Source organism: Vidua macroura, chromosome 3 (assembly GCF_024509145.1).
Source record: "Vidua macroura isolate BioBank_ID:100142 chromosome 3, ASM2450914v1, whole genome shotgun sequence".
Lineage (NCBI taxonomy): Eukaryota > Metazoa > Chordata > Aves > Passeriformes > Viduidae > Vidua > Vidua macroura.
In genome coordinates, this window is record NC_071573.1 from 23,576,178 (window position 1) to 23,594,212 (window position 18,035).

Sequence of the window (18,035 nt, forward strand, 5' to 3'; positions counted from 1 at the left end):
ATGGAAAAGACTTGGGAATATAGCCCCGTCTTGTAGTTCATCTGACCACGCAGTATTAAAGAGGGGGGTCATGGGTATTTAGCTTTTCTGTAGGCTTCATAATCTGGAAGGAAATCAAGAACCATGTATCATTCCAGACTGGCTCTTGGACCCTCCCCCTCCTGCTTCCCAGCTTGGCACCCTGCTAACAGTAAAAGTGGCTGGTGATTCAGAAGCCAGGCAGGAAGCACATGTGGTGCTGCCCTTCATTAGTGCACCAGAGCATGTTATTTTATTATCCCTCTCAGTATGTAGAGGACTACTGTCTAGAAAATTACCCTGTGCCTTTCTAAAGCCATTTGCAATTTCCTGGGGTATTCCACCTATGAAGACTGCATTAAGTGTCATTCCTTAAAGAATAAGAAACTGTTCCCCCCATGTCCCTCCTTGGGAAAGCCTTCACATTGCTTCAGGTGCTGTCTGTAATGCAGAGAGTATGCCCGGCAAACACCACCTCCTCCAAGAGGTTCTCCAGAGCACAACATAGGTCCAGCATAGCTAGAAAGTTTTAAAATAAGTTGTTCCTTCTGAGTCTGTTTCCATATAATTAATAACACGGGAAAACCTGTCATATTAGACTCTGTGTTGTGCTAAATGCAAACACAGGTGAGCTGTTAACGTTGTGGTAATGATGCAGTCAGTGCTGGGAGCTGTCTGCAGGAGCAGTTCTGGTACCCTGAAGACAAGGAACCCACATATGTATAATTGCTGGTAAAATGAGTCCTTGTTGATAAAGCAGAAGCATGTCATTGTGCCCTGCCAGCTTATAATGTTGTCTTTCATGGGGCAAATATTCAGCAGAAGGATGGCCTATGTAAAGCAATATTCATGGGACAGAGCTCCTGAGAAGACTAATCCTAACCACCAGTGCAGGATGGAACCCGTGGAGGCTCCTTCACACTAAAGTAGCTTAAAACTCATGAAAAACCAGGCGCAAACCCAGAAGAACTGTGCTTTCTTAGGCTAATGAGTACTTATAAACCTATCTTCAAGAATGCAGAAAACTTAAAAATTTACCTGCATTGGCCTTAAGCTATCATTGCAAACCAGTTCACTGGCTGTGGTAAAAGCTGCTTTCAATGAAGATGACAGAATAGGCCTTTACCTCCAAATATATGTGTTGCCTGTTTTTCTCAAGTTTGCCCGTTGTTCATTAGCATTACAATTCACAATCCTTAATTGTTTTGGCATTAAATTTCTGTTTACTCTGAGTGCAATGGCAATCATCACCTAGCTTAAGTATCAGGCCCTATATATTCAACAAACAACTGGTAAGTAACAAGCTTCTAATGTGATCCAGCATTCACAGTAACCAGTTTTAAGCATTCACTCAGGTAACTTTGCCTAGGCACAAAATTCCCAAGAACTCTCTGATGTTGTGCTCAGAGAACACCTTATCCAACCTTCCTCTTCAAACTGCTCTGAAAAACCTGAAATTCTGACTGCCACCTGGACTTAGGAGAGATTTAGACTCATACACATGCATACTGTCCTGAGCACAAGGAATGCTTGACAGACAAAAGCTCTCTGTTTTTTTCCAAACAACTCTAGTATTTTTTCTTTCGCATCTGTTTCCTTTGGGTCAGGCAGTCCCTGACTCACTGAATTTCCACCTAGATCTCGATATGTCCTTAACCTCAAGTGGACTCTCAAGCCAGATGCCCCCTTAATTCCTCAGTGCAAACTATCAGTAAACCTTAGCACAACTTTAGTTTGAGCCTTAAATTAACAGCATGTGAAAAGATTAATATGAATAATTTAAAAACTAATCAGATCCCTTCTTTAAATGTTGACACAGTATTATTTATATCCCATAAATACCTTCTTGACTAAAATTCATCCCAGGAGATTGGCATCTTGCCAGTTCTATTCATATTTACTGTATTTATACAGTACAGTTGGCCAAGGATAATATTTAAGACAAAATATGCCTTAGGGTATATACAATATCTCTTATAGTTTTCCTTTTAAATCTCCTCATTGCTAAAAATATTTAGTCTGAACTTTACAAAATGCCCCACGAAGACCTATCAGTGATCTGTAGTGATATATTGCTGACTATGAGTATAATTAGAGCATATTTGTAATACTTGGGTTGTAGTCAGTTTCTGAACGTTAACAACTTGGGGTAAAAACTGAACCACTGATCTTTCCCATGCCTGCCTTCCAGCAGCTTTTGACCTCCAGTGCATTCACACTTGATCCCCTTCTCTCTCCTGCCTCTCTCCAGCACAGCAGACACTGTAGAGTTAAAAAAAGTCCACTCTGAAATGCCTAGGAGAAAGTGTCTGTGGCCGCCAGAGCTGTGCTTTCAATTTCTCCCTTTAAAATATGGTGGAGTGATTTCTTCCTTACTGTCTTTTTTGGAAAGGTTCGCTCCATCCAGCATAACTAGAGAGCAGTGGAAAAACAGTTAACCTACTTACTCTGATGTTAGCGACAGCCCTCGCACAGTAGTGCTGGATGTGCTGCGAGCTGGCCCTCGGATCCCAAACGTCTGATGCACTCTGTTGGTAGATACCTGCAATCTCCTTCACTCCTCCAAAGCCTCTATCGATACTTCAGACCAAATCTGGCCCCTGACAATGTTTTAAAAATAGATACTCTTCTGTCAATACCATCCAAGTCACACACCACAGATATTTTAACTTTCTGGGAAGTATGCAGCTGCATTTTGGACTATTGGTTCTTTGCAGTTTGCTGAAGCAAGGAGAGAGGACAGATGTGCCCAGGACAGATGCACTTTACAATTCTCAGAGACTTTCTGCTGCAGGGCCAACTCCCCAAGCCAAGGCACTGCCATAGGTCTTCCTAACCTTTGCCCATAGGTGGTCCTCTGCCCTGGGTATGATCTAACAGGTCTCAAAAGGAAATGCTGACTTCTACCAAAACCACCAGCAAAATAACACAGTACATCAGTGTGGAAATCAAGCATGATTTCTGTGTTCTTGCTACGGGTATGAATTACACTGAACCGCTCTGCTTATACCCCTTTGGCTCCAAATATGTGGGTTTTTTTTTTAAAAAAGTATTTCTTCCCCAAGGGTAGCAAGGGTGGAGTGTATTTATCATGGCTATTAAGGATGGTGCCATAATTACAATAATAAAATGCCTCTGACTGCCAGGATGTCCTGTACCTGATGTTGTCATTTAAGACTAAAGGAAGAAAGGGAGGCAGCTGCACGGAGCGTGGGGTTCAGATACCTTGGCTGGCATCCTAGGACTATCCCATGCAAGACAGAGCAAGCCCCAAAGCTACAACTTGCTAAACTAAAAATAAATAAGGGGAAAATACAATTAGAAACTCTAGGATAAAATTACCAAGATGGCTGAATTATCTATTTAAGCAAGAGCTATGTACTTTTGAGAAACAGACAGCAACTATATAGGGCATCAAGTGGTGGGGGAGGGAAGCAAGCTAAATGAAATGACTAGGGACTAGGGTTTGGTTATGTGAACGGTGAAGTTATTTTCTGCTTCTGGTATTTCACTTTCCTCGGTATGATGATGATCTAGATTCTTTTAAGGCAGTGCTGTGCTTTTTCTTTTTTTTTTTTTCTATGCACTTAAGCTTCACTACCAAAACAAAAAGGCACGTCGTTACGATTATTAATCACTCTAAGTGGATTTGGTAAGCACAGAGCATTTATACCCTCACTTTTTTTTTTTTTTTTTTTTTGCGCAAAACGTGGCATGGATCACCAGAAAGTCGTTAAAAACAGCAAAAGGCAGACGGGCTGAGACAGGTTCCAAGAACCGAGGCTACCCAGAAGGGAAAAGTATTTCTGTACCTGAAATGAAAAGTGCCCACGAACCGAAAGGGGAGGCTAGTTAAAGTGGAAAGAGGAGGGAGGACGCCTGTGTCCTCTCTGAGCACCAATGCGAATAGCAGTCTGCGGGACAATGTTCTAAAGGGACACATACAAGACGAGCTGGCAACTTTTTTTTTTTTTTTTTTTTTTTTTTTTTTTTTTTTTTTTTTTAAGACCTCCCTTTCTTTTCAGTTATGGAGAGATGGAAACCTGCCCTTTCCAGACACTCCAAGGGAAACAAGAGCAGTGGAAAGATATTGGCTCTTTCTGGAGGCTATACACGGGGCTGCCGGGGAGCTACACCCGGTGCTGGGGAGGGAGTGGGATCCCGGGCGAGGGGAGCTCTGCTCAGGTACGTGGTGGTGGCACAGAGGCACCCTGAGGAATCCCTGGGTCACTTCAGAGGGGTCTGGAAACCTCGCGAGTCTGGGGCAACAGGTGATCGCCCACAACATACTCACCCAGTCATATGGATACCCCGTCACCTAAATTAAACCCTAGAAGCCTCCACCTAAGCGATGCTGAGGATGACAAGCGAGCCGAGCAAGGAAGGCAGAGTACAATGCTTGGGGGTGCTATTTAAAGGTGCTGAGCACCGCTAAGCCTCGGGGGCGAAATTACGCACACATGCACAAACACAGAGGACTTACTTTCTGGGTAAAAAGGCTGCATGTCTATTTTGTAAACTTCTTTGGCATAATACTCCTCGTCGCTCCTCTCCCTCTCGCAAGTGGCGGCTCTGTGGTTGGCTTTTTCCTGCAGCAGGTCCCTGGTGCTGTTGTAGATGGAGATGACCTCCGGGGGCACCTCCTCGGGCTCGGGGTACTCGTCCGGGGGGCTGGTGAGCTTCAGTTTGCTCAAGATCTGCCCCCGGATTGCCTCGATCCTCTTGCGCATAAACTGATCCATGTCGAGGGTGCTGCAGGTAGACAGGCTGAGAGCCACGGTGGCCAGATCCACGGTGAGGAGCACGCTCAGGAGATAGCAGTGCATTTTAAGTGTTTAAATACAGCGCCCCCCCCCCAAAAAAAAAAAAAAAAAAGTGACTTTAACAACGAACGAAAAAAAAAAAAAAAAAAAAAAAAATCAAAAAATAAAAAGGGGATCTGTGCAAACAAAGGGGAGATTTCCAGACAAAATGCTCTTAAAAACCGGGCTGCGAGGGCGCCTCGCAATCGGAAAACGCACGGGAGGCGCTACTGAAAAAAACACCAGTAATAATAATAAGGAAAAAAAGACTAAAAAGCAAGTTGCTACACCTAGATAAAATTCGGGTGTGGAGTGAGCCGGACAGCAAAAAACGAGAAGGAAAAAAGCCCCCGAATAGATACAATAAACCTGCAAATCAAGTAAATGGCAGAGAGGCTGCTCTCAGCGCGCTGTAAAACAAAAATCTGAAGGGGGGGGGGGAGAAAGGGGGAAGAAAAAAAGCCAAAAAAAAAGGAGGGCGAGAAGGCGCAGTGATGGGTATCACAGGGCGCTGCCGCAGCCGGCAGAGAGAGGGTGCCGGCGCGGCGCTGAGCCCCGCCGTGCGCCCGCGGCGCCCGACGGCTCCCGGCGGGCAGCGGCACCGCCCCGCGGCCGGCGGCGCTCAGCCCCCGCGGCGGCGCGGGGGGCACCGAGAGCTGCGCACGTGTGCGCCCGGCGGCGCCGAGCCCCGGCCCCCGCGCCCGGCCCGGGCGCAGCGCAGCGGCAGGCGGCGGCTCCGGCCCCGCGGCGGCGCCCGGCGCCCGCGGCGAGCGGCGATCCCCCGTCCGGCCGCGTCCCGCAGGCTGCTGCGTGCGCCCCGCGCCGCATGCACCGACCCACCCCCGCCCGGGCCGCTGCGCGCCGCACAGCTCTTCCCAGCTCCCTCCTCTTCCTCCTCCTTCCGAAACGCCAACCCTGCGCCGCAGTCAGCGAGGCAGCGCCGCCGCGCCCCGGCAGCCTCCCGCGGGTCGCAGGCGCGGAGCCGGCCGCCCGGGGCTGGCCGCAGCGCAGCGCCGCTCTCCCCGCCCGCCGGCCTCCCCCGCGGGGCTGGGGCTGGCCCCGTCCCCGGCGGCTCTAGCGCTCCGCCCGGCGCCCCCCGCCTGCCGCCCCCGGCCCCTCAGCTCTCCCTGCGCGGAGGGGACGGGTGCCAGCAGATAACATCACGGCCGCGCAGGGAGAGGGAGATTTATACGATCTCCCCGCCCCACGTGCTCGGCTCGCTGCGAAGTGACGTGGAGGGGCTGCGGGAGCGGAGGGCTCCGCGCCGCCGCCCGGCTATTTATTCCCCTCCGCGCCACCGGCGAGGGACTCGCCGCAGCACGGCCGCTGCCGAGGTGCTTCAGCCCGGGGCAAGGAGAGGCGAGGCAGCCCGGAGCCGAGAAGAAAAAGCAAGTCCTGCCGGGCTTTTATTTTACTTCTTTTTTTAAATAAAGGCTTTAGTGCTTCTTGCACCTATTATTAAAGTAATTGGGCCAAATAGCACTCTGGCGTTAGAGGAAGAATAACACGCCTCTTGGACACCACTCAGACGCGTTCCTGTTCACGGTTGCAGGGCAGCTCTGCCCGCTGCTGTGCCACAGAACGCTTCTCGGCACTGCCCCTCAGTTTCACTTCCAAGTGTGTTTTGGGCAATTCTCGCTGTCCTCCGGATACCTTGGTAATCGGTACTACTGGCCAAGGAGGGAGAGACGACAGATGAGGAGGATTTGCTCCTTTGCCGCGGTCTCCTCTCCTGTCAGAAGCGTGCAAATACATCCTCATCTGCACTTGACAGAAACTCTCAAGCCCCAAATGCTCTGGCTATGCCTGTAATTCAGTTTTTCCGCTGCCTCTTTTGGCCAACAAACATCACAGCCTCCATCCATACCCTACTCTGCCCCAGGGAAATCACTCCACAGTCTACTAGGCATCCCTCAACTTAATGCCATAAAGCTTTTCCTTTACAGTTCATTTATCACCACTGTACATTAACTTTAAAAAGTTGATCAAGTAGCGTTTCTCTTTACTCTCACCCATTTTAGCTCTACATTCCCTTCTGAATTAAGTTATCACAGGTTTTACTTGCCAGAACTTTCCAATAACATCATCCTAAGTGGGGCAAGGCTGTTTTTGAAGAACCTCTGTTTTCAGAGATGAAGAAAGATGTACAAGAGGTACTCAAAGGGCCAGAGGTGTTCCCAAGAACAGCTCAGACATTGCCAATGGTATTACAGGTAAACACACACAGGAAAAAGGAGGTAGCATGACTGGGACCTGGAAGCACACTGAGAATCATGTAAGACACAAACCAGCCAAACACCACCGAAGGCTTCCTCCAGCTGACCACACCTCAGGAACGATCTTTCTGCAAAATTTTCAAACATTTTCCAAAGCTGGAGAATGCCAGTCCCCAAATTAAATGTGAGTTTTTCCTTCCCAGCGAGTAAAAGTGCTTCCTGTGAGCAGCTGTGGCTGTGTGCTGGGGTGATGGAGGCACCCAGCAGCATGGAGCTGCCACACGCTGTTTGCCTTGGCAGGGCTCTGCTGCCAGGGAATTTTGTGCCAACACGGCCAGCTAACCTCGGACTGCTGTGGGTACCAGCGACGATGATGTTCTCTGAGAGATGGAGGAGCTATGAAAATATATTTTTGACAGGTATGTGTACACACACAGACTCTAAAAGTAAACTTCATTCTTTACCAGCATGTGAGTATGTGTAGCCCTACACGCAACCAAGATTGCATCCTCATGATGCAAGAGTTAATAGTGCTTTCCACTTAAATCCATGAATTCCTGCAAGGCCAGATTAAACCTCTCTGCCACAACATCACTCTTTTACTGCTGTACATGTCAATGTCCTGCTCCTACTGACCTCAAAAACACAGCTGCAGTGTCAGGAATGGCAACGTTTCCAAAATTACTCAAATAAACAAGCAAGCTCAACATGTAGGCTCAGCTGGTTTCACTTCTGCAGCACACCTGTACAAAACCAAGGGGGCAGTTCCTCGAGCTGTTACATCTCACAGCTCCACTGCTAGCCAGCTGAGGAATCAGCTCTGTTACATGAGGTACCTCAACCGCAAATACTTCTAAAGAAAAGGGTTATTAAATTATTTCCTCCAAAAGCTACAGCTGAAACCATGAAGGAATTCCTTATACAGCAACTGCAGCCCTGTAACACTTGGCTCTGCGTGCCACTCACCTCGAGGGCTTCAGAGCAGTGATTGGGACAGTGCTGGACACCCTCCTCAAGCAGGGAACTCACCCCCAAATTTCAGGATTCCTCTGCAGACACAACCTGCCAGATTAGAAAGAGTTTTGATCCTTGAAAGTTTATTATTAGTGGGGGAGAAAACAAAAACCCAACCAACCCAAACTTTGCAGTGTCTTTCACAAACCCTGAAGCCTCAGGGATGCTGGAGGCCATCAACCCCCATGTGTTCAGTGCCCAGCTGGCCACGCTGCCCATGGAGCTGCAGGAAGTCCAAGCTCCAGAGAAGCCCTCCTTGTAAGCTGCCAGAGATCCAGCCAGGCTGACAGCAAACCAGTCCAACTAGATTTTTAAAGTTACTGAGATTTCTTCTGATTTGGCAATGATTCCTCAGTGTCTTTTAGACCATCTAGGGAAAAAAAAAAAAAAAAGAAAATAATTAAGATAAATCCTGTTTTTTTTCTCATCTGAGAAAAACCTTTTGCTTCTCTTCTGACCCTTTTAGTGTGATATAAGATGTCAGGCTTACCCAGGTGCACGTCTCCATTTTGCCTTATGACTGCAGCAAAGCTGGATTCCCTAAAACTTCCCAACGTCACCATGGTGATGTTTTTTGCTGTGCAGAACGTCCCGGGCATGCATACTCCATTCCAAAAGCCCTGGCCACTTGGGCTAAATCCCCAGCAGCTGCAGAAGCCCACCACACATGCCTCAGCTGCTCCAGTTTACTCCAGGAAGGGACACCTACCTGCTAGCCAAATCAATGAAATACATATCCACATTCATAAACATCGACTTTCCATTATATAATCTAAATGGAAAATACCTGGAACATATACATCATGATAGATCTGGTCTTAGTTCTAAAATCTCCCCCTTGCACATTTAAGGAGGCTATTTTTGCCACAGAAATCTTGCAAACTAGACTTAAACAGGTGTCATGTTTTACCTTGCTAAAGTGAGGAACACACGGGAAGAGGCTATCAAAAATTGTCAGAAATGGCAGAACTAAACTGCAGGCACTCAACAATGCTCGATGAAGTTTTATATCACAGAATTGAACTATAACATGACCTTTTACAGAGGTAATTCAACTTCTACATCCTACTGTTAATTTTCGTGACTGTTATCCCAATTATGGCTTTGTATTTTATCTTGCTAAGCTTTTTTGTTTGTATTCATTCCACAATAGCTTTTATTGATGACTACCTGTTAGTTTCAAAAGCTGCTGGGATTATCAGACACCGAAGGTTAACTCAGCTTACATTTATCTCTTCCCTGTGCCTCTATGAAATGGCCTTGTCCTTGTGAGGCTGCTGTCAGTGGAAGCTTTGTAACCCAAAAAGTGGGAATGGGTCCTTAGCGTGCATATGGGGAAAGAACAGAACTTATCTGTTTTGGCACTTTTAATTCAATACAATACTGTCTTTTTTACATATTCATTTTTTTTTTAATAAACACTGACTGTTTATTAGAAAAACAGGGACACCTGGAAAGTTACTTCACTAAATGTAAAGGTTTCACATTTCCTATTAAGTTAAAAATTACGTGGTCAGGATTTTACAATTTGTGGTTTCTTTTTAGATTGTTTTGGTTATACGCAAATGCGCTGTGCAAAATACAAAGGCAATAATCTTTCTAAAACTGCTGACGACCAGGCCATTAAGTAAGGTGGCTGGTCACATTTCATAAACTAAAGAACATTGTTGGAAGAGGAATAACTTTTAAAAGTTAAGAGGTGACTTTTGTAAATTCTCACACTGATGACGAGTGTAGGATGATTGCACAATTAATTCTTTGTGGCACGCACAGAAATCTGCAGCCGTAACTGTGGTCGTGTAGAATCTCAGTCATTCTGATGCAGGGTGCTAGGGGAAAAAAACTTTTAAATTCTCCTTTTTATAAAAATACATGTATAAAGGTTCAGCTCAGAGAGCCAAGGTGGCACCTAATAAAGGCGAGGCAAAGAGGAGATGACAAATAATGGAAAATTGTAATATATACTATAATAAAACCTTAGATTTTACTGTTTATTATCCTTAGTGAAGTAGAAGTCCATACCTCTGTGCTGCACATTTCATTAGTGTGCGCTGTAACGCCTGGATGAATTTGAGAGCAAACCCTGCTGACCTTACTAACACAAGCAGCCCCACTGGCCCAGGATTGCATTTCACACAACCACAGCCCATTCCTGCAGCACTCATGTTCCAGAAGATAAAGGCTATTTTATAGAACATGCTGTTTGACACGCAAGACTGCTACCCATATATACATATGTAACTACTTGTCAACTTGCAAATCAAAGGTATGCTTCTGATATATATATATATATATATATATATATATATATATATATAAGATAATTTATTTGTGTGAACCAGAACTTCTTTTAAATATATATAGAACAAATATAAAACAGGAATAAGAACTTTTACTTTTATATTTATTTATAGACACACACACATTTTTGTCTATTTATAAATATATGTATTCATATATAAATATATACATTAAAAAAGTTCTCATTCCTACAAATAGATTTAATAACTTCAGAGGAAACAGTCACAAGTAGTCAACAGGATCTGATCGAAAATGCCATTCAGTTGTCATCTCTGAGAACTTATGGAATGGCATTGTCTCCCACCATCAAGAAAAAACACAAAGCTGTAATGTCCACACAGCAGTATATAGTCTGTTTAAAACTGCAGCTTCATAAAAGACATCCAGAATGCAATCAACCCCAAAAAAACTGTTACCAAACACCACCAAAAAAACCCCAAAACAACAACACAGGAACTTTAGACAGGACCTCAAGCCAGAATGACTAAAATCTGAAGGGGAAAAAAAATTCTTATGGAAAAGAGGAAAAAGGGAACAGAAAGGAACATCACCATTAGTCTGTATTTCAGTACTATGTTATTCTTCACATTTTACATGGCTTCTCTCCAGTAAAGTTGCACCCTGTCTCCACAGAGCACAGTGAGACATTAGGGGTCTAGGGAAGCATCAATAGCCTAAACCTCGTGTCCTAAAAACATACACATTTCCCATAAAGGCTGCGCACATCACTGCTGCATCCAAAGACGTTTCTGCTTCCATCAGCTCATTTTCAGCTTTGAAAAAGTTCAGATTCAAGTCTTCTTAAAAACTGTGCCAGAGAAATTTCCCCATGGTTACACCTCCTAGAGTTTGATCCCCTCATGTACTTTCCTAAAACTGCTTGTCAGCCTTGAGGATGCCACACTAATCTTCTATGTATCATTCCATTTTAGTCTATATGCCACTGAAGAAAAGGCCTTTCTTAATCCTAGCACCTGTAGTTTTAATCACCACAGGAAATCCTGTTTCCACTTAAGTCGGTAAGACTTAAATATCAGCAGAGGCAAATGATCAGATTCACTAACTAAAAATAAAAATAATTAAAATAAGACAGAGAAATATAAGCTCAGTGGTTTATAAACCAGAGGGCCTTGACATCTACTTATAGCAAGCATGACAAAGTAAAGACAGTAGGGTAAAAGTCATCCCTTTAATCTCAAGGTTTGAACTTGTGACCTGCATCTCCTTCTCAGAATTACAGCTGTTGCCTTCTATTTCTGAACTGCATGGTGATGATTTGGGTTATACCTTATTAAGTAATACACAAATGGTATCTGTAAATATTGGATTCCTAACAGAGCATCCACTGGAGTTTATTCAACAAATTAAAACCAAGTAACTCAAGTCAGAATGTGCACCCAGATTGTGCTGTTGTTTTGTGTATAGCAAGATTAATTGGCAGCAACTTCAAAAATGGGCCAGCCAATAATGCCATATTTAAATCATATTCTGCAGCTAAAAAATCAAATAGCTCTGAGTCTGGCATCCTGACTTCTTCACAAGCTGCCTATGCAGTCTACACAGATGAAAAGCTCTAATAAGCTAACACAGCTTCAGAAATGTTTTTTTTCCTACTGGTTTTTAAGCAACACATGTTCAAGAACATCCTAGACAGCTTACAGAAAGGAATGCATTGTTTCTTATTACTTCATGAAACAAAACCAAACCTACAACCAAACCAGATCTCTTGCAGTACCAAGCTTTTGTGCTGCACTCATCAGATAAGTGCAAAGGTCTTTGCCTCTTTGCCTTACTAATTTTTTAATCCATCTTCTATGCCTGGGTACTGAAATCAATGAATGCAGTATTCCTGATTGGCTGATCAAACTACATCCTCCCAGACAGATGGCTTGAGCTTGGTGACTCCATCTAGAATTAGAACAGAAAGATCTATTTCTGTATTAGTACTTTTGATCCATATCTAGATTATTTTAGAGCTGGATCTTGAACAGGCTACCTCTGTGGAGTGGCAAAGATGTTCAATATTTTCTTCTCTTGAATCAATGATCTTTTAGATGGGATTGCAATTAAAGTAACCTACTCACCTGGTTTCAGCTGGGCTCTATGGACCAGTCTCTAAACTTCCCCATCATGGGGGGAAGACTGACAGCTGAAATCCTCCTCTCACAAATTCCAGTGTCATTTGAACATCCACAACAATTAAATCAAGAGTGTAAAAATGCCTACAAATTGGCTGCAAATGTGCATCAGTCCCAGTAGTGTCTCACAAAAGGACCTGAGTCCACAAGCCCATCACTGAAGTCCTACGAAATTAAAAGCAATTAATTCACCATGAGACAGATAGTCCAGCAATGTGCTTCAGCAGCAACTGAAGTGAATAAGAATTGTGTCTGGGAGGCACAATACTGACATAGACACATATTTCGCTTCTTACTGGAACTATCTTTTCACATAAGATGTGTTCCACTTCTTTAATTCTAGGCAATGAAAAGAAAATTTAAAAAATTAAAATAACAGTCCAGCAGTTAAAAAAAAAAAAAAAAAAAAAAAAAAAAAAAAAAAAAAAAAAAGGCAAAACATAGCAGATGGAAAGAACAGCAGTGGCACTGGCAATCCTGGTCTGACCTGCTGGTTGCAGTGCTACAACATCAGAAAGATGTTCAGCATCTTACAAGGGCTGACTGGTCCCTTTCTAACACAATCCACAACAAAGAGTATCTATCTATCATCCTCCCAATTTGATCAATGTTCACACTGGAAGTATATTTATATTTGGGTCTAATACATTGTTTTGGCTGAGTAATGCATCCTTAAATTGAGGATCTTGTCTGGAGGTTCTGAAAAATCTTCACTCTTTTTCTGTTAGTCATGAAGAGGCACTTGAGAATTTTATGAAGTATTTTCTTAATTAAGGAGTATTTCTTTCATAAGGATGTCCCAAATTTCAGCAGGTACTGTTACATATGTTACTCCTCTAAAAAATCCACCATATACAAAACCACACAGGTAACTGTTGTTACCTTTTGTATAAAACCACACTATTGCAACAATATTGCAGTACTGTGCAATGTGAACCTCTCTGGAAACTCATTGGGGTTATAAGTGAAGATGCAGAGTAGCCTGTGGTGCAAAGACTGGCAACGTGTGTTTGATTGCCCTTCTCCTCCAAGCAGCCCTGCAAGGTGTGACTGGGAAGGTGCTATGGGCAGGTATGGCAACGGCTCAATTACCAACAGCTCAGGGGCCCAGCTCTCCAGTGACAGTTTTCATTCAGCTGCCTGACCTCAGGCACCCTTCCTGAAATGGACACAGGCCAGCTCTTGTTGCTGGATATAGGGTACCCTAATTTAAAGGCTGCTTCACTGCCCACAAAACTTGCAATTTATGGATCACTTAAAAACCAAAGAAAATCCTCTTGAGATAAACTGTACTCAACCTGAAAGTCAATGCAAAATCCACATAATCAGGAAAGCCTGTCACTATCTTGTTGCTTGAATCAAGCAACAGTTTTAAGCTTTTCTGTTGTGAACAAGATGAGAATGTCCTCCTTTATCAGGATAGAAAAGCAAAGTTCAAAGCAATAGAGTGATTGAATAGCCATAGGCCTTAAGTCACAGTCTCCACAATTATATTCATAATGCACTTTATAATGGGCTCATAAGCGGCTAGTTGAATCTTTAAGTACTTCAGATTTTAAAATTAAGTTAAACAACCTCCTGATACCTTCTACTTATGATCACATACGCCTACAACACTTTGATCTTAAGAACTATTAACATAACATCAGCAGGTCTGATATTTAACCATTTCTTAATTATGGCATGAAGTTTCCTATAAGAAATGCAACCAGCTTAACCATTCTTAAGTGAACTGTTTCTATTAATTATTCAGCTACTTCTGAGAACACTATGTCTGTAAGAAATCCTAGTGGTATGAAAACCTCAATGCAAGTCTGATCCTGGTTAGCAGTTCACAATTAACATCACCACATTTACTGAAAACAGAGTGAAGAAACACGAGAAAAATGTTGGAAAATGATGCTCCAAAAGTTCATGCACTGGCATGAGAGAATGGGCTATTGAACCAACTGTAGTATTGTGAAGAAATAATGCTTTTTATGAGTATTGCTAAAATAACCTTCCAAAGTGCCTCTTGGAAACTACTTGTGCTCATGACTTCACATTCAAAAGCTTGATGAAAGTACCCTAATTAATTTAACAATTTTGTATCCAACAGGTTAAACACATGGAATTAAGCAAAAATAAGTAATTTCAAGGGATGGAGCATTACACAAACAGAAGGACCTTTCGTGTTGAAGGTATTCAGTTTGACTGGAGTTTCATTTTTAACATGTCCCTTAAGATAGAAAAGCAATTGAAAAAGATGCATTTGAAAACAAATGCTTTGTCTAAGAAGGATCAGCCATTGCTAAAAGTCTGAAGAAGAATGGTTAAGAAAAAGCCCTTATCTGCTAGATCACTTACAGAGGTGAAACGTTGGAGGTTTACATGCTGCAAGGGGTTAGAAGCCTCTGCTTTAGAACAGCAATAAATGAAATGTACAGTCTTCCACCATCTGTTAATCAAGAACTTCTTCAGTCTCCAGTGTCTGAGGTCTTAGACTCCCGAGTTTAACATCTTATTTAGCACAAGGACCCAATCTGTGTAACATGATCCTGAGCCTCCACTACCTCAAGCCTTCTCCTGGCCCTCTCAATCCTTACCTCAGCAAGTCTTGAAGAAATCATTGAGCAATTTGCAGGGATTGGAAGTGAACAACACTGATGACTGCTCTGTGTGTATATTAACTGTGCCAGGACTCATTTCATAAGAATGAGAAGCTTGTCATTTTCAGTTGTGCAGAGTGTTTTGTGCCAGATGACTTCTGCCCTCCTCCCTGGAGACAGCTACTGAGCCAGCTCTGAACAGATGCAGCTCTACAGATCACCTTCTTCTGGAAGCATCGGATAGTCAAAAAACTTTTATGGCCTCCAAACAATTAATTTCTCTCTTTAAAACAAATCAGACAAAAAAGCCCTATCTTCACTAGGAAGCAGCTTCTAGCTCTTTTGTTCTGCTCAGCTTGTGAACCCAGGAGAATCTGTCTCACAGCTGCAGAAGTGGGAGCTCTTCCCTCCAGGTTTCAGCAGAGATGCTGTGGTATAGTGGCATCAGGCACAACGAGGATATTCCATCACCACTCCCAAAGTGTTTCCCTACCAGGAGGCCGAAGAAAAGCAGGGTCAAGACAGTTATTTTTTTCCATAGGCCAACTCATGCTTTCCTTGCTGAAGAAAAGTTAGCACAATTAATGTGAAGAGAAATTAGACCAGGGGACAAAAGACATGGGGAAGAGCTGACCCTGTGCCTTCTCTTATTAAACAAAACTCCTGCTTTGCGTGCAATCCATAGAATATTAAACTTTACATACTCTGGAGTTGGCTTGAAGCCTAACAAAACTGGAACCACCCCATCCTTATTGGCTTTATATAGATAGGTACAGAAATATACAAAGTTGGGATGATTCATGCTCTCTGGAATGAAGGGCAGCAGCACAACTTTGCTTGAGCAGAGATATTCATGGGAGCAGGAAAAACAGAGCAAGCACTCTGCTGGGAAAAGCTGCTGAAGGTTGTTCTTGGTAGCTGTTGAAGAGGAAGAACATTACTGAAAAAGGGGGTGGGGCAGCCCAGAGAAGAGACTAGAAGATGCCTGGGCCAAAGAAGATCTTTTGAACTTCTAGTCAACAAAAACAGAATTTGTGAAATAAAGTAGCCTAAAATCAAAATAGGTAGTTAGCAATTTTAGCAACTCTCGGAGCTTCTCGGCATATAGCATAAGAAGGGACAAGGCAAAGACAAGGTACAGTATAAAATTTAAATAACTACTCAATATACATAAAAATATAAGTACTATGCTTTCTAAAAGGCAAGAAGTGCTCTCCCCATATAGGCTATACACTCTAAATGAAATGGAAGCTCAAAATACCTTTAGCAATATTGACAGATTCCACATTTTTCTTAAGCACACAAGAGACAATTCAGTGCTTCATTCAAAATATTACTCCAAAAATGCACAAATAAACACCCAAGTATTCTAAAAGTATTTGGAAAGCATTCTGAAATTTTTAATAATCACCTCATGATGTCACAGTTCCTAAGGAAAACTTAAGATTATTTTCCAGAAGTTTGATTATGGAAAGAAACTACTGATATGAAACTAGAGAACAACTGTAGATTTAAGGGTGCTGATGTAATTTTTCCACAGAAAGCAGCTGAACTCTGTAGAGAGAGAGCAGTGTCAGGTTAGAATGTTATGCTGCTTCATGGACTCAAGCCCCATTGCAGCACGTTTCTGCACTGCACTAATGAGATGGCGACTCCCAGTGCACAGCTGTACGGATGTCAAGCCTTCAGAAGCTGGGATAACCATACGTCAAACTTCTGTGGTTTTGCCACTTGGTATTTTGGGTGTATGCCTTCATTTGTGATAATAAATATCAGGCCACAAATGAATGTCTCCTCAGATATCTAATATGTTTAACACTCAAAACAGTTGGAAAATCAAAACATTTCTGCTGTTAGCTTGGAGTTCTCCTGGAAGAATTAAGCTACAATATATACCAGATGACCAGGCTAGGCATAAGACAATGATTGCCAGTTGTTGGGATGGGTTTCTCTGCCATTTTGTACTCGTATTTTTTATCCTGCAGTACACACGAAGTTCAAACAATGCCTTTGTTAGGAAAATCGAAATCCTACTGCACATTTCCATGCTGAAGACTGAAAATTTCAAAGTTGCTCCTAATCATATCTTGCCTTTAAGCAGGTACAAAGAAAGGTTTGTCTGTAAGGCATCTGTAGAAATGGACAGAACAGTACCGTGTATTTTAACTATCAATTAATGGGCCCCAAGGCTTTTTTCTTCACATAGCAAATGGGGAAATGTGATAGCAAAGTTAAACAAATGACACAGCATCAGACAGTCAGTCTGGAACAGCAAAGGCAGCAGAATTCAACACCAGCCTCTCATTTAGAACACCCTTATCACCACACAATTCCTTCTGTATGCATATGCTTACATAAAATATATTATTATTGTGTGTATTAGCTTCTGCACCTCTGCAGCCAACAACTACTGAGGAGAAATTGCTAGAGATTAAACAAAGGCAACTGTGTTATCCTGACAGATGACTTCCAAATTTGTTACTGTTATGGCCTACACTAAGAGGAAGGGCTCTGGTTTGACCCTTTGCACACCTGAGGAATTAGCATAAGAGCTGACTAAACCCACAGGATGAATCTTGGAGCTCTGGCTCCTCACTGAAAAAGGCCAGAACACCACAATTACAAATGAAGCAACACTGAACACCATTTTCTGTGGTATTTTTAGAAATGCTCTCCCTCCCCAGTGAAACCAATGGCAATGACTGTCCATTCCTCTCCTACCAGACTCTTAGCTTATACAATCTCAGACTTGCAATGGAAAAAAAAAATATATATAATATATGTAAATACTAAACCCTATCAGTAGGGTCAAGTCTCTGCCTTTACAATTCTGTTTCCAGAGCTGTCTCCAATCAAAATAATGTTCCACGACCAGAACTATCACATTAATGGTTACTTTCCTTCATTATCTACAGAATCTTTTCTGACCAAAGTAGTAAAGACTCTATAGGAGTCCAA

At 43.0% G+C, this 18,035-nt stretch overlaps 1 protein-coding gene across 2 annotated transcripts in view; it reads right to left on the bottom strand.

The window, feature by feature from the left end:
- The window catches only part of TGFB2 (transforming growth factor beta 2), a 60,059-nt gene extending 55,207 nt beyond the window's left edge, over window positions 1-4,852 (bottom strand). For both annotated transcript variants that reach the window (XM_053974348.1, XM_053974347.1), the window contains exon 1: window positions 4,502-4,852. In XM_053974348.1, the coding sequence (XP_053830323.1) occupies window positions 4,502-4,844 (343 nt within the window). In that variant the 5' untranslated portion in view covers window positions 4,845-4,852. The remainder of the gene's footprint in view (window positions 1-4,501) is intronic.
- Between the last annotated feature and the right edge of the window lie 13,183 nt (window positions 4,853-18,035).